This window comes from Oratosquilla oratoria, chromosome 17, assembly GCF_046742065.1.
Source record: "Oratosquilla oratoria isolate Oo_2021 chromosome 17, ASM4674206v1, whole genome shotgun sequence".
Taxonomy (NCBI): Eukaryota; Metazoa; Arthropoda; class Malacostraca; order Stomatopoda; family Squillidae; genus Oratosquilla; species Oratosquilla oratoria.
In genome coordinates this window covers 8,762,566-8,775,248 of record NC_134793.1, presented here as the reverse complement: position 1 = coordinate 8,775,248, position 12,683 = coordinate 8,762,566, and the positions used below count along the sequence as shown (strand labels likewise).

At 37.5% G+C, this 12,683-nt stretch overlaps 1 protein-coding gene across 2 annotated transcripts in view; it reads left to right on the top strand.

The window, feature by feature from the left end:
• LOC143034379 (sphingosine kinase 1-like) overlaps positions 1 to 12,683 on the top strand; it is a 62,365-nt gene that overhangs the window by 36,230 nt on the left and 13,452 nt on the right. For both annotated transcript variants that reach the window (XM_076200343.1, XM_076200342.1), the window contains exons 4-6: positions 281 to 383; positions 2,443 to 2,563; positions 11,216 to 11,314. In XM_076200343.1, the coding sequence (XP_076056458.1) occupies positions 281 to 383; positions 2,443 to 2,563; positions 11,216 to 11,314 (323 nt within the window). The remainder of the gene's footprint in view (positions 1 to 280; positions 384 to 2,442; positions 2,564 to 11,215; positions 11,315 to 12,683) is intronic.

Sequence of the window (12,683 nt, the reverse complement as noted above, 5' to 3'; positions counted from 1 at the left end):
TATTCCTGACTAGTTTTGCAGGTATGCTTTAAAGCATACTTGCGAAACTAGTCAGGAATAAACTCTGACTAAGACTCCTGTGTTTCCTACTCCGCTTACGTCAACCTGTCAGAATGTGTCTCTCTCTCTCTCTCTCTCTCTATATATATATATATATATATATATATATATATATATATATATATATATATATATATATATATATGTGTGTATACAGGAGCCTACTTTGTTATGTATAGTTTATATTAACTTACAACTTTTCCCCATGTTTTCCCAACAGAGAGCCTTATTTAGAAAATCCAGTACTGGTTTCTACTCTGAATGTAGTGCATGCTCGCCCAGTGCCCATGGACTTGGTGCTAATTGAAACATCCCTTGGTCAGGTTAGCATAATTTTTCTTTGTATTTAGATATGATATTGTAATTTGTGCAAATATGCATAAGAAAGCTTTCAGTCAGAATGGATGATGTAAATGCAGGATCTAATTGGCTCTCTTTGATTTTATAAATATAGGTAAATTAGAAATATAAGTGCAATTTTGATATGGATCATATCAGTTGTAGTACAGGTGACTATTTATGCAAGAGATATGTTTCTAAGAACCTCACATAAATAGAAATTGCATAAATTCCCCATTAAGAAGAATTGTAATAAAGGGGGTTAGGTTCCAAAATAGTATAAATTCCACCTTTTATAGTTGTTGTTTTTTATAACAAATAGTATTATGTAATCATCATTAGTAACACTTTTTATTTACATTAATTGTAGTATGCAGGAAAGGAGCAATGCTTATTGGGACCCACCTCCTACTCTCCTGTTTATTATACTTAGTGTCAAATTCATGTACAGTTCCAATTTAATCTATATCCTTGATTCCCAATTATCATATTTAGATTTGAATTCATGTATAACTCAGCTTGGGCTGTATGACTTGCTAAGCTATTCCAAGTATTTTATGTGCATGTTGCATGTGTACCTCAACCTAGGAAAGGCTTTTGACAAAGTACCTCACAGATGACATGTGGAAATTGGAGCATTTGGAGGACTAAGAGACAAACTACTCGAATGAAAGAAAGATATTTTGAAAGGAAAACATATGAGGACAATAATAAAGGATAAGATGTCAAAATAAGTGAGAGTTAAATAATTACTTAAAGGAAAATATACCAGACATAATGTGCTTAGTCGACACAAAGTTAAAAGAAAATGTCAAAGCTCAAATAGATTTAGGTGTCATTCTGAGACACATGAGAGTCCCATAACTTGTTTACATGTGAATTGATGAAAGTTTTGGCCACATTTCAAATTGCATAACAATTACGTCACAATGTGAACACTGTGCAGTGTTCCACATGGGAAAAGCAATGAGAGACAGGAGACATGATATAGTAATGAATTTTAAACTGGAAATAGGTTTAGAGACAATTGCCAGAAAAGAATTATTGGTACAAGAAGAAAAATCAACAAGAAGTCATACAACAAAGGAGAAAAAATCCTAAAAAGATGTCAGGTAGTATAGTTTTCCACATACATGTGTAGACTTGTGGAATAAATTATGTGAAAATATAACCAATGCCTACACTATAAAAGAATTCAAGGCAAGGTGACAAGTGGAGAAAAAAAGGGACCTCATGAGCATTCCAACCCCACACACTACAACTAGGTACATACACACACCAACTCTCGTGGGCGGGGAGTTGGGGGTGTGTGTGCATGTAAAGTCACATCATTACCCATAGATCAGTCATATATGAGCTCTGAGCTCTCATCTGGGAGGGTAATAGCTGTCAATCATGGGTCCAACACATGATCAAAGACCATGGTGAGTCACACACACACACTGCACATGAATATGAAGCTAGGTATAAAAAAAAAATTGCAGAGTAAGAGACAGGACTCAACTAGCATGGCTCCTTTCCTGTATACTATAATTAGGTAAATACACATTACTTGAGAACAATAATGGGAACCTGCATTAGATGATCTTGTAAAATGGATGTCAGGGAGAATTATCCCCCTACTGACCATCTTCTAAACTTGTTTACTTGCGAAGATCCTCGTGTCTATCTGAAGGTGCAGCTTCAAGGGGTGATACTCAGTTTCTGGTCTGACCCCAAGACCTATATAATTTTCAACTGCATTCCCTCACATCTTTTCATAAAAGTAAAGCTGACAGCCAGCAGCGATTTCCTGCCTCTTACTACTACAAGTCAGTGACATCAAAATAGTCCCACACTAATACATTGCAGATATCAGTCCAAAGTTTATTCCTTAAGAGATCAGTGGGAGGGTCCAATGGATTATTGCCAGCATCTGTAGGGATGTGGGGTTCCAGTCTGAAGTTTGGGGCACTAGCTGTATACTGAAGACCTTTTCCCCATTGTTCTTATATCTTATATTACTATGTACTTATTATGATCTAGATTTTCTCTTTATTCCAGGAAATCCTGTCATTCCTCTCTATAGGTTATGGTTTGCTTGCTGATGTTGACAAAGAAAGTGAAAGGTTGAGATTCATGGGAGAGATGAGGTTTACAGTGTGGGCACTTGTCCGGCTTGCAAGTAAGTAAAAATTCAGTAGCATTATGGTGGTTTATTTATATATTTATTTATGTATTCTAGTAATTAACTTGTTTATATATTCATGTTTTCTTATTTATCTTATTTTATTTTTTACTTACTTATCTTATTTTATTTATTTACTTATTTATTTATTTTTTCATATATTGATGAACAACACATACAATTTTGGTTACCAAAGTTTGGCATAAAAGCATAATGAAGTGAAAGTGAATATTTTTTGTTTGTTTGATGACAAATGATATTATTCCCTCTGCTTTTGTAGTGACATTTATATGTTCCAAACATCCATAAATTTGTAAGGAACCTAGAGATCCATAAAAGATTGTACTTGCAGGAGCTCCATTGGCCCATCATTACTGTATGTATGAGATGGATTTTTTTAATGTGTGATGTGCAGATCTATCTGAATGCAATAACGCATGTAATATTAACTTTCCAATACTGGTATAAACTAAGTATTTCTAACATTTGTTTTTGGCAATGACATCATTGAGAAGTCACTTAGTGAGACAGTGGATTTTCTTAGAGTTTGTGGAGTTCTACAAAGAGTCTGTTTTCCTGAGACCCCCAACAAACTTGTTCAACTCAGACTTAGAATCAAGTGAATTTACTGAAGATAGTGTATGTATATTTTCAAAGAACTGTATTACAAGAGAGAAAACCAATGATTGTACTGTATGCAGTTAATGTGATGGAGGGACCAGATCCATCAAAAACTGAAATATGCATCAGTGGTATGATCACTACACAGATTGAAGGATATAAACAAGATCAAGAAAATACAAAAGGCAGCAACCAAACTGGTTGGTCTGGTCTGGGAGTTAAACCAATGAGGAGAGACTAAAAGCACTGGGACTGCTAACTTTGAAAGGCCGAAGAAAAAGAGGTGATACAATTACAATAATCAGGTTACTAAAGGGAATGGACAACATTGACAGAGTCTTTGGAGGGCTTTATGAGGCCATGAAAACAAATTAAAAAAAAATACATATCTAAAGGATGAGGAGACTACAAATACTGGGTCTCAACTTTCAAAGATTGAAGAAAAAGAGGTGATATGATTACAGTATTCAGGTCATAAAGGGGATAAATAATATTGACAGAATAGATCTCTTGATAAGGTATAGGAGGGTTTTAGGAGGTCATGAAAACACATTAAGGAAGACTGTATGCCTAAAGGATATGAAGAAATGCAGTTTTCCATATAGATGCATAAAAACTTGGAATAGCTTAGAAGATGGTACATCTCAGCTGGAACAATACCTGAATTCAAATCTAGATATGATAATTGGAAATCAGGGGTATAGACAAAATTGGAACTGTACATGAATTTGAGGCTAGGTGTAGTGCCTAAATGGCACAGCTGCCACAAAAAATGTAATACCACCGTGGCATCCATAATATTTAATTAATGAACAAACAGGTGAGATGTATATAACACCTTTATGAAATAGTGTTCCTTCAAGAGCACAAACTGAGGAAAATTAAATATGTCTATATAATGGTAATTTGGGAAATATGATATTAAGTCTAATTGTTTTAGTAGTAATTGCTGCCACCACCCAAATATTCTACAATACAACATAATTTGACTAGTACTTCTTGAACAAACACTATTTGATTTCATTCTCCTCCTTTAAGGCCATTTTGATATTACTGATAGTAGCACTATTCATGGGAAAAACTAAAAAATATCTCAAGTTTTCAATCTGTTAATTATTGAATTGTAACAAAAATAGGCACTGTGGGAGGTTATAGGTTATAGGCACTGTGGGAGGTTATGCAGATTTATGGGATAGGAGGAAAGCTTTTGGGAGCTGTCAAGAGTTTTTATGAGAGTAGTAGAGCATGTGTTAGGATTAGAAATGGAGAGAGTGAGTGGTTTGAAGTAAAGGTGGGACTTCGTCAAGGATGCGTTATGTCGCCCTGGCTGTTCAACTTATACATGGATGGGGTGGTGCGAGAGGTGAATGCTAGGGTAGTGAGTCAGGGATTGGAGATGGTTAAAGAAAATGGAGAAAAGTGGGAGGTGAGCCAGCTGTTGTTTGCGGACGACACTGCGCTTGTGGCAGGGTCAGAGGAGGGATTGAGGAAGCTGGTGGCAGAGTTTGGGAGAGTATGTGATAGAAGAAAGCTAAAGATATATGTGGGTAAAAGTAAGGTGATGAGATGTACAAGGGGTGAAAGTGGCAGTAGACTGGAAGTGAACATTAAGGGAGAGCGACTGGAGGAAGTGGATAGTTTTAGATACTTGGGTGCAAGTGTAGCAGGAAAAGGTGGAGTGAAGGTGGAGGTAGAATTTAGATTGAGAGAAGCGAGTAAATGCCTTGGTGGTTTAAAGAGTGTAATGAGGAATAGACATTTGGGAATGGATGCGAAGAGGAGACTGTATGAAGGAGTGATTGTGCCAACAGCACTGTATGGGGCAGAAACGTGGAACATAAGAGAAGAAGAGAGAAGGAGTTTGAATGTGTTTGAGATGAGGTGTCTGAGAAGTATGGTGGGGGTTACTAGGCTAGATAGAGTGAGAAATGAGGAGGTGAGGAGGAAAACAGGGGTGAAAAAGGATTTGGGAGATAGGGTTGATGAAAGAATATTAGGATGGTTTGGACACATGGAAAGAATGAGTGAAGAAAGACTAGTAAAAGAGGTATGGAAGGCAGATGTGGAGGGAGTGAACATGAGGGGACGTCCTAGGATGAGGTGGATGGATGGGGCGAAGGGGGCTTTGGGGAAGAGGGGAATGTCTGTTGAGGAAGGAAGGGAGAGGATGGAAGACAGAGGTGAGTGGAGAATGGTTGTATATGGATGATGTTGTGACTGCATGAGGAGGAATGGGCGGGGAAGTGGGGGGTGGGGTAGTATGTGTGAGTAAATTTTGACGCAGCCCGAAGGGATTTCTCCCCGTCCTCGCCTTATATGCAAAGGGGGACGGAGAGGGGGGGTCGCCGATTAAATGAAGCGGCCTCGCTGTGGATGTACTGTGTCTTGCGACACTGCTTCTGACCCAGGGCGGTGGGCAGGGTGCAGGGATGACCCGTCATCCAGGAGGTGCTCAGATGAGAGGAAGGGTGGGAGGGGTGTGGAGTGTATGTAGGGATGAAATGGGTGGGAGTGTTTTTATGCCTTTCCCTTTTTGGCTACCTCCCTTGGAAGGGGGAAAAAGCCTTGGTATATGTATGTAACAAAAATAGGACAAAAATATATGTAGGTCTTATTAGAAAATACAGTAGACACAATTGATTTACAATCTTTAGACCTGAACTAAAACCCATCCTGGATGATTATCTTTGAAACAATGATGTACTAGGTAGCGTATTATATAATTCAACACCTAATGGCATACTTAGGAGGTTATGTAATTCAATGCCAAATTGCGTATTTAGGAGACATGTTTTTACACTCTAACCTTCTGGCCACTTATCCAATGTTTACCTCGCCTTCTTCCTACCAAACCTAACCTAAAATTTCTTTATCTTTAGGAGAGAGCACTCTTGACCACAATCTCACTTGACAAATTTCACTTCTACCCTACAAGATACTTTCAATCACATGCTCTTATCACCATTTATTTACCTAGTTGTATCTTATAGGAAGGGGAGTTACACTCGTGTCCCATCTCTGTATCTCACCATATCTAATTTGCTCTTAAATTCTTGTATTGTTTTTGCACACACTATTGTTTCATCTAGTAAGTTCCATACCTCCACCACTCTGTGGGGATATATATATGTGTGTGTATATATATATATATATATATATATATATATATAATTTTTCTCTCTCTCTCGCTCTCTCTGTCTCTCTCTCTCTCTCTCTCTCTCTCTCTCTCTCTCTCTCTCTCTCTCTCTCTCTCTCTCTCTCTCTCTCTCTCTCTCTCTCTCTCTAGGTCTCTCTAGGTCTCTTCTATAACTGTCCTTTTTGAGTTTCTTCCCATGTCCATATTTCTCTTATCCCAATTTACTAAGTAATTTCTATCAAGGATTTCTACACCTCTCATAATTATGTAGATGGTCAACAAGTCACCTCTTTCCCTTCTTTGTTCCAGAGTTGTTAGTTCAAATTTTGACAATCCTTCTTCATATGACATTTTTTATAGTGTTGGGACCTTCTTCATAGTTGCTCTCAGGATTCTCTCAATTTTCCTTATATACTTTTTAGTACTGGGTGACCATAGTGTCGCTGCATACTCCAATTTAGACTTTATCAGTTTGTTTGTGTTTACACATGTGTTTGATTACACTCCCTCAACCCATTTTCTCCCTATTATGAGAGGGGGTTCCTGGCCTAGACTCTCTTCTACAACTAACTTGTAATATTATCTAACTATTATGTGCAAATATATTCAGGTATACTCAGACATATTTCATTATTTTGACTGAGAATATTGACATATGGGAGAGGGTTCCTGGCTTAGACTACCCATGCCAGCACATAAGATACAGCATGGCTAGTGAACATGTCTGTATCCATATACAAAACTGCTGACTACCCCTTCGTACTATTGTTCAAGGTTCCTTTACCTCATTTCTTGATATAATATCAAGATATCATACATCCCCTAAATTATTCCTCAAACTGAATCCTGAACTGGAGGTTGGGAATTTTTCTCATTCTCCTAACTCTAAGGTTCCTAGTCTATGTTTACATCCGAATATATTCTAATGATGCCACAGAGGGGTGGAGTTAGTTTACCCACAATGCCTATCAATCTCACTTATAGAATTTTCTAGAAAAAATGTAATTAAACAAAAATAATATTCAATCAAAATTTCTGGCCTTACATAGGTATGATAAATTGGAGAGTAGGAGATGGGATCCAACAAGTGTTGCTCCTCTCCAGTGTACCATAATTGTGTAAATTCAATTAGGTACATACATACCAAAGGACTTCTTCCTGCATATAATGGGGACAGCCAAATCAAAGATATACCCACCCCACACCATGTGACACCAGTCTAAATCACGTTTATTGCCCCTCTCATCCTAGTGCCTCGTGGATGAAAGGTTATCCATGTCCACCATGCTGCTCGGGTTAAAGGCTTGACAACAGGAGCTGGTATATCTCTATTGCTTCATTACATGGCAAATCTCCCCTGCCATTTGAAAAATTAACAAGCAAATAAGGAGAACATTCCTTTGCACCATATAATTTCTTCATCCATTTACAAGAACTCCATTCATTCTCATTTTCTTTTACATTCTCATGCCACTACTTAACAGATATTTGTCTCGCATCCAGTGTTCTCTTTACCCTGTGCATTTACTTTATTCTTGGTTTTGAGCAAGTTCACTCCATATACATCTTCTTTCCATATTATTTTTGCTAGTCTTTCATCACTGATTTCTTTTCCATATGCCCAAACCACCTTAGCATTCTTTGGTCTACCCCATTTGACAGTTCTCTCCACCCTCATTCTTTGCCTCACCTTTACATTTCTCAGTATATCTATCCTCATAATACTTACCATACTTCTCTTACACTTATTCTGTCTCCTTCATATTTCAAGTCCCTGACCCATAAAATACCATGGACACAGTCATTCTCTAGTTCAACCTTCTCTTTGTGTTCATCCCCATATACCTATTCTTTTATATGTATATTTGGTGCCGTTTTGGTATGTGATCTCAAAGTCGTGCTTTTGTTTTGGTATGTGATCTCACCTGATAGTAGCGATTTATGTTCATCATATTTTTTTTGCTGTTTTGGTATGCAATCTCATGGCATGATCTCAAAAATTAGGATTTTGCTTTGGTATGCGCTCTCAATATTTTTAAAATAGGTAAAAAAAAAATAACAAATTAACCTAACCTAAACTAAACCTAACCTAAACCTAACTTACCTAACCTAACCTAACCTAACAAATAAGCAAGAAATGCGTGTTGTGTTAGGTTCGGTAGGTTAGGTTGGTTTGGATTGAATACCAAAGCAAAATCCTAATTTTTTAGATCACGCCATAAATGAAATCGCATACTAAAACAGCACCATATATTTATATGTGTATAAATATATATATATACATATATATATATAATTTTTTTTTTCTTCTTTTTCTTATTATTCCAAGACAGTTAATTGCCAACTCTACCCCTACTCTTCCATTCATTGTCACATGCAACCCCAAATACTTAAAACTCTCCATTTCCTCCAGCCTCCTACCCTTTGGATTCACTTCCAACCCACCACCATCACTTCTTGTAAATCTCATCTTTTTACCATTGTCCACATTTACTTTTATCTTTCTTATACACACTGCCACCAGTTTCTCTAGCCTATCATCCTTGTACACACTGCCATCAGTTTCCTCAGTCTGTTGTCAGACTCAGCCACAGGTACAGTATCATTCACAAATAGCAACTCAACTAGTTCACCTCCCACTTCCCTTCACTCTCACTGAGTACTGATGATATTACTATAGTCATTTTCATGTGCAGGAGTGGCATTGAGATCTACATTACCCCTGCCAGCTGCCATGTCTGTTGACTCATGACCCCATCATTTACCTGCCACATTCTTCTCTTGATTTTTTGCGTGTCTCACTTTCCTTTTCCTGACATTGTAGGATGCCATGATTTCCTTCAGCAAATTCACCCCAACCTGTCACAGTTTTCTTTGTCACTAGTGGGTTTCAGAACAAAAGAGGATGTTTGGTCACAACAAATTATGCTAGTTATTTTTGTAGCTGTGTCTTGCTACATTGCTTCTGACCCAGGGCAGTGGGCAAGATGCAGGGATGACCCATCATCCAGAAGGAGCTAAGATAAGAGGGAGGGAGGAGGATGAATGGGAGTGGAGTATGTGGGGATGGAATGGTTAGGAGTGGAATTTATGCCTTTGTTTTTTGGCTACCTTCCTTAAAAGGGGGAAAAAGCCATTGATATATGTATATTGTAGGTTGTGTATCCTTTATTCTTGCCCAAATCTATAAATATGTATACTTCATACTACTAACAGATGTAATGCAACTGTGAAAGTGCTGACTGTAGCATTTCTGGGTCAGACAGAACTCGCCCAAAAGCCAAACCCAGTAGCCTGTAATCAGCAGGACCCCTAAGCAAAGACCCCATAGAGGTTGTTGTGTAAATATATTAAGTTATGCAGTACTAAGGGTTTTGTTACTCTGATCTGTTACACAAACCCTGTGGATAAGACCACCAGCCACAGTTGCACATAGAAGAAGAGTAAAAATAAACACTTTATATGTTGTAGTATACCAAAAGGTAAAAGTCCAAACAGAATAGAAGGCACTAAGCTGGATTGGGAGGAAAATGAGAGTTGTAATTAGAGAAAAATTCTCCAACTGGGAAGAAGTAAAAAGCGGTGTACCACAAGGATCAGTACTGGCCCCGATCATGTTCGCTGTATACATTAATGACATGAATGAAGGCGTGGAGTGCTATATAATTTTTTTTGCAGATGATGCAAAATTACTTAAGAAGGTAAAAACGGAAGAGGACTGCAACTCATTGCAACAAGATCTGGACACAATATGGAATTGGACTCAAAAGTGGGAAGTAAAATTCAATATTAAGAAATGCAGTATAATGGAATTTGGAAAGAGTAGAAACAGAATATCAAAAGATTACAGAATTGGGGAAGAAAAAATAGAAAAAATAAAAACTATGAAAAAGATCTTGGAGTGATAATTGGAAACCAGATAAGCATATAAATAAGATGTTCGGAGAAACCTACAACTTATTGAGAGCAATCAAAGTGGCATTTACTTATATGGACGAAGAAATGATAAGGAAAATACTAACTACACTAATAAGACCAAAACTTGAGTACACAGCATCACTTTGGACACCCAGTACCAAAAAGAATATTAAGAAACTAGAAAGATTACAAAGAGCGACAACCAAACTAGCACCGACACTCGCCGAACTAACATATGAGCAAAGACTATCCAAATTGAACCTACCAACTCTGGAACAAAGAAGAGTAAGAGGAGATTTGCTAACTATCTACAGAATAATGAAAGGAATGGAAGTTTTAGACAGGAACGACCTATTAGTGTGGGAAAACGGTAAAACAAGAGGACACGGAAAAAAATTGAAAAAGGATAGTTATAGAAAAAACTTGAAAAGGAACAGTTTCCCACACAGAGCGATAAATACATGGAACAAATTAGACTACTAAACAGTATGTGCTAACACTATACAAGATTTTAAGATAAAACTTGATGTGGAGAGATACAAAGACGGGTCACCACGAGCATAGCTCCCCTCCCGTATATTACAACTAGGTAAATACAACATCTGGAAAGAAAAGACAGTCGGTTTTAGTTTATGAACAGACACTGCTGTGTTTGGCTGCACTTAGTGGTTAGGGAATCCCCCAACACCTCCATTATTTAAAGATTAAAATCTATCTTGATTAAGCCATTGACAATTGTGTTCATTCTCATATATTTGTTTGGCTGACTCCAAGCAGTTTCTTTCAACTGTGGAAAACCTTATTACTCTACCATTTTCATTGTGTTTACATTTTAAGAAAAATCCCATGTATTTGCAAGCATAATATACTAACCTAAATCCATGTAATATTGTATATTACTGTTTTTATATTTTAGTTTTAATTGTAATTAATATTATTATTACTATTATAATCATGATAATTATTTTCTACAGGTCTGAGGAGATACAGAGCAAGGATATCTTACAGAGTTGCAGATGGTACTGGCCCAATTTCCCCTGCAGTATCAGCCAATGAGATGTACTCAAAACAATGTTAGTAAAATGTTATTTCAACTTGTTGTAGGCTTGACATCTTTATAGATCCCTGCATTGATTAATTGCTGCATGATTTTAACTCAGTCAGTACATTAGGGATTTTGGTGACACCCCTATAGACAAATGGCACACAGCATTCCACTGCCTCACCTTTCTGCTACCTTAGATATCTCCATTACCAACACGACTCTGCCTCTTCTTTTTTCCTAAATACCTTGTGGTGGGTTAACAAGAATACTACCATTTTGTTTCCCTTTATGTCATGAGCAGTTTCCAACAATCAGAAAATACATACATACGACCAAAGGCTTTATCCCCTTCACACGGGGGGTAGCCCAGAAAAACATATACAAAATTAAGCTCTATGAATGATAACAAGATGCACCAAAGCAACCCTAGTAGAACATTTACATACATACATATACTAACGGCTTCTTCCCTGTTCCAAGGGAGTTAGCCAAAAATGAAAGGCATAAAATCTACTCCCACCCATTCCATCCCCACATACTCCACTCCCATTCACCTTCTTTCCTCCCTCTTATCTTGGCTCCTTCTGGAAGTGTGGAAGGCAAAAATGGAAGAAGTGAACATGAGGGGGCAACCAAGGATGAGATGGATGGATGGGGTAAAAGGGGCATTGGGAAAGAGGGGAATGTCTGTTAAGGAAGGAAGGGAGAAGACAGAAGATAGGGTTGAGTGAAGAATGGTTGTTTTATCATTTGTCTGTTTTGATTTTCATTTATTATTAGTTATATGTCAATTAGTTATCATTTACTATTTACCTGTTTGTCTATTATCTAATTATACCTATGCATTTATTTATGTATTTCATTTGTTATTTACATTATCATAGTTTTTTATTAATTAATTTATCATTATGTTTTTTTTTTCGCATCCGACCTAGATATGGACCAAAAGGTCCCCTGTCGGCATGCTCCTCCTTTGTAATCCTTTGCATGGATGATGCTGTGATGCACGGAAGGGAGTGGGTAGGGGATGGAGGGGTGAAGGAGTATGTGTGAATGATGTTTTGTTGCAGCTTGAAAGGATTTCTCCCTGTCTTCTCTTTTTTCTGCATGAGGGGATGGAGAGGGGTGGTTGCTGATTAAGTAAAGCAGCCTTGCTGTGGATGTGCTGTGTCTTGCTACTTTGCTACTGACCCAAGGCCGTTGGTGAGATGCAGGGATGACCTGTCATCCAGGAGGAGCCAAGAACATTTACATACAAAAACAAAAATCCTCCCTGAAAAGCAGAGGTTCTTAACTTTTCTCACTTTACACACCTGTTTCAAATCAGCAGTTATTTCCAGCACCCCTTAATTGCTAAAATACAAATTGTAAAGGATTCTATTAAGCTTCCCCCCTGA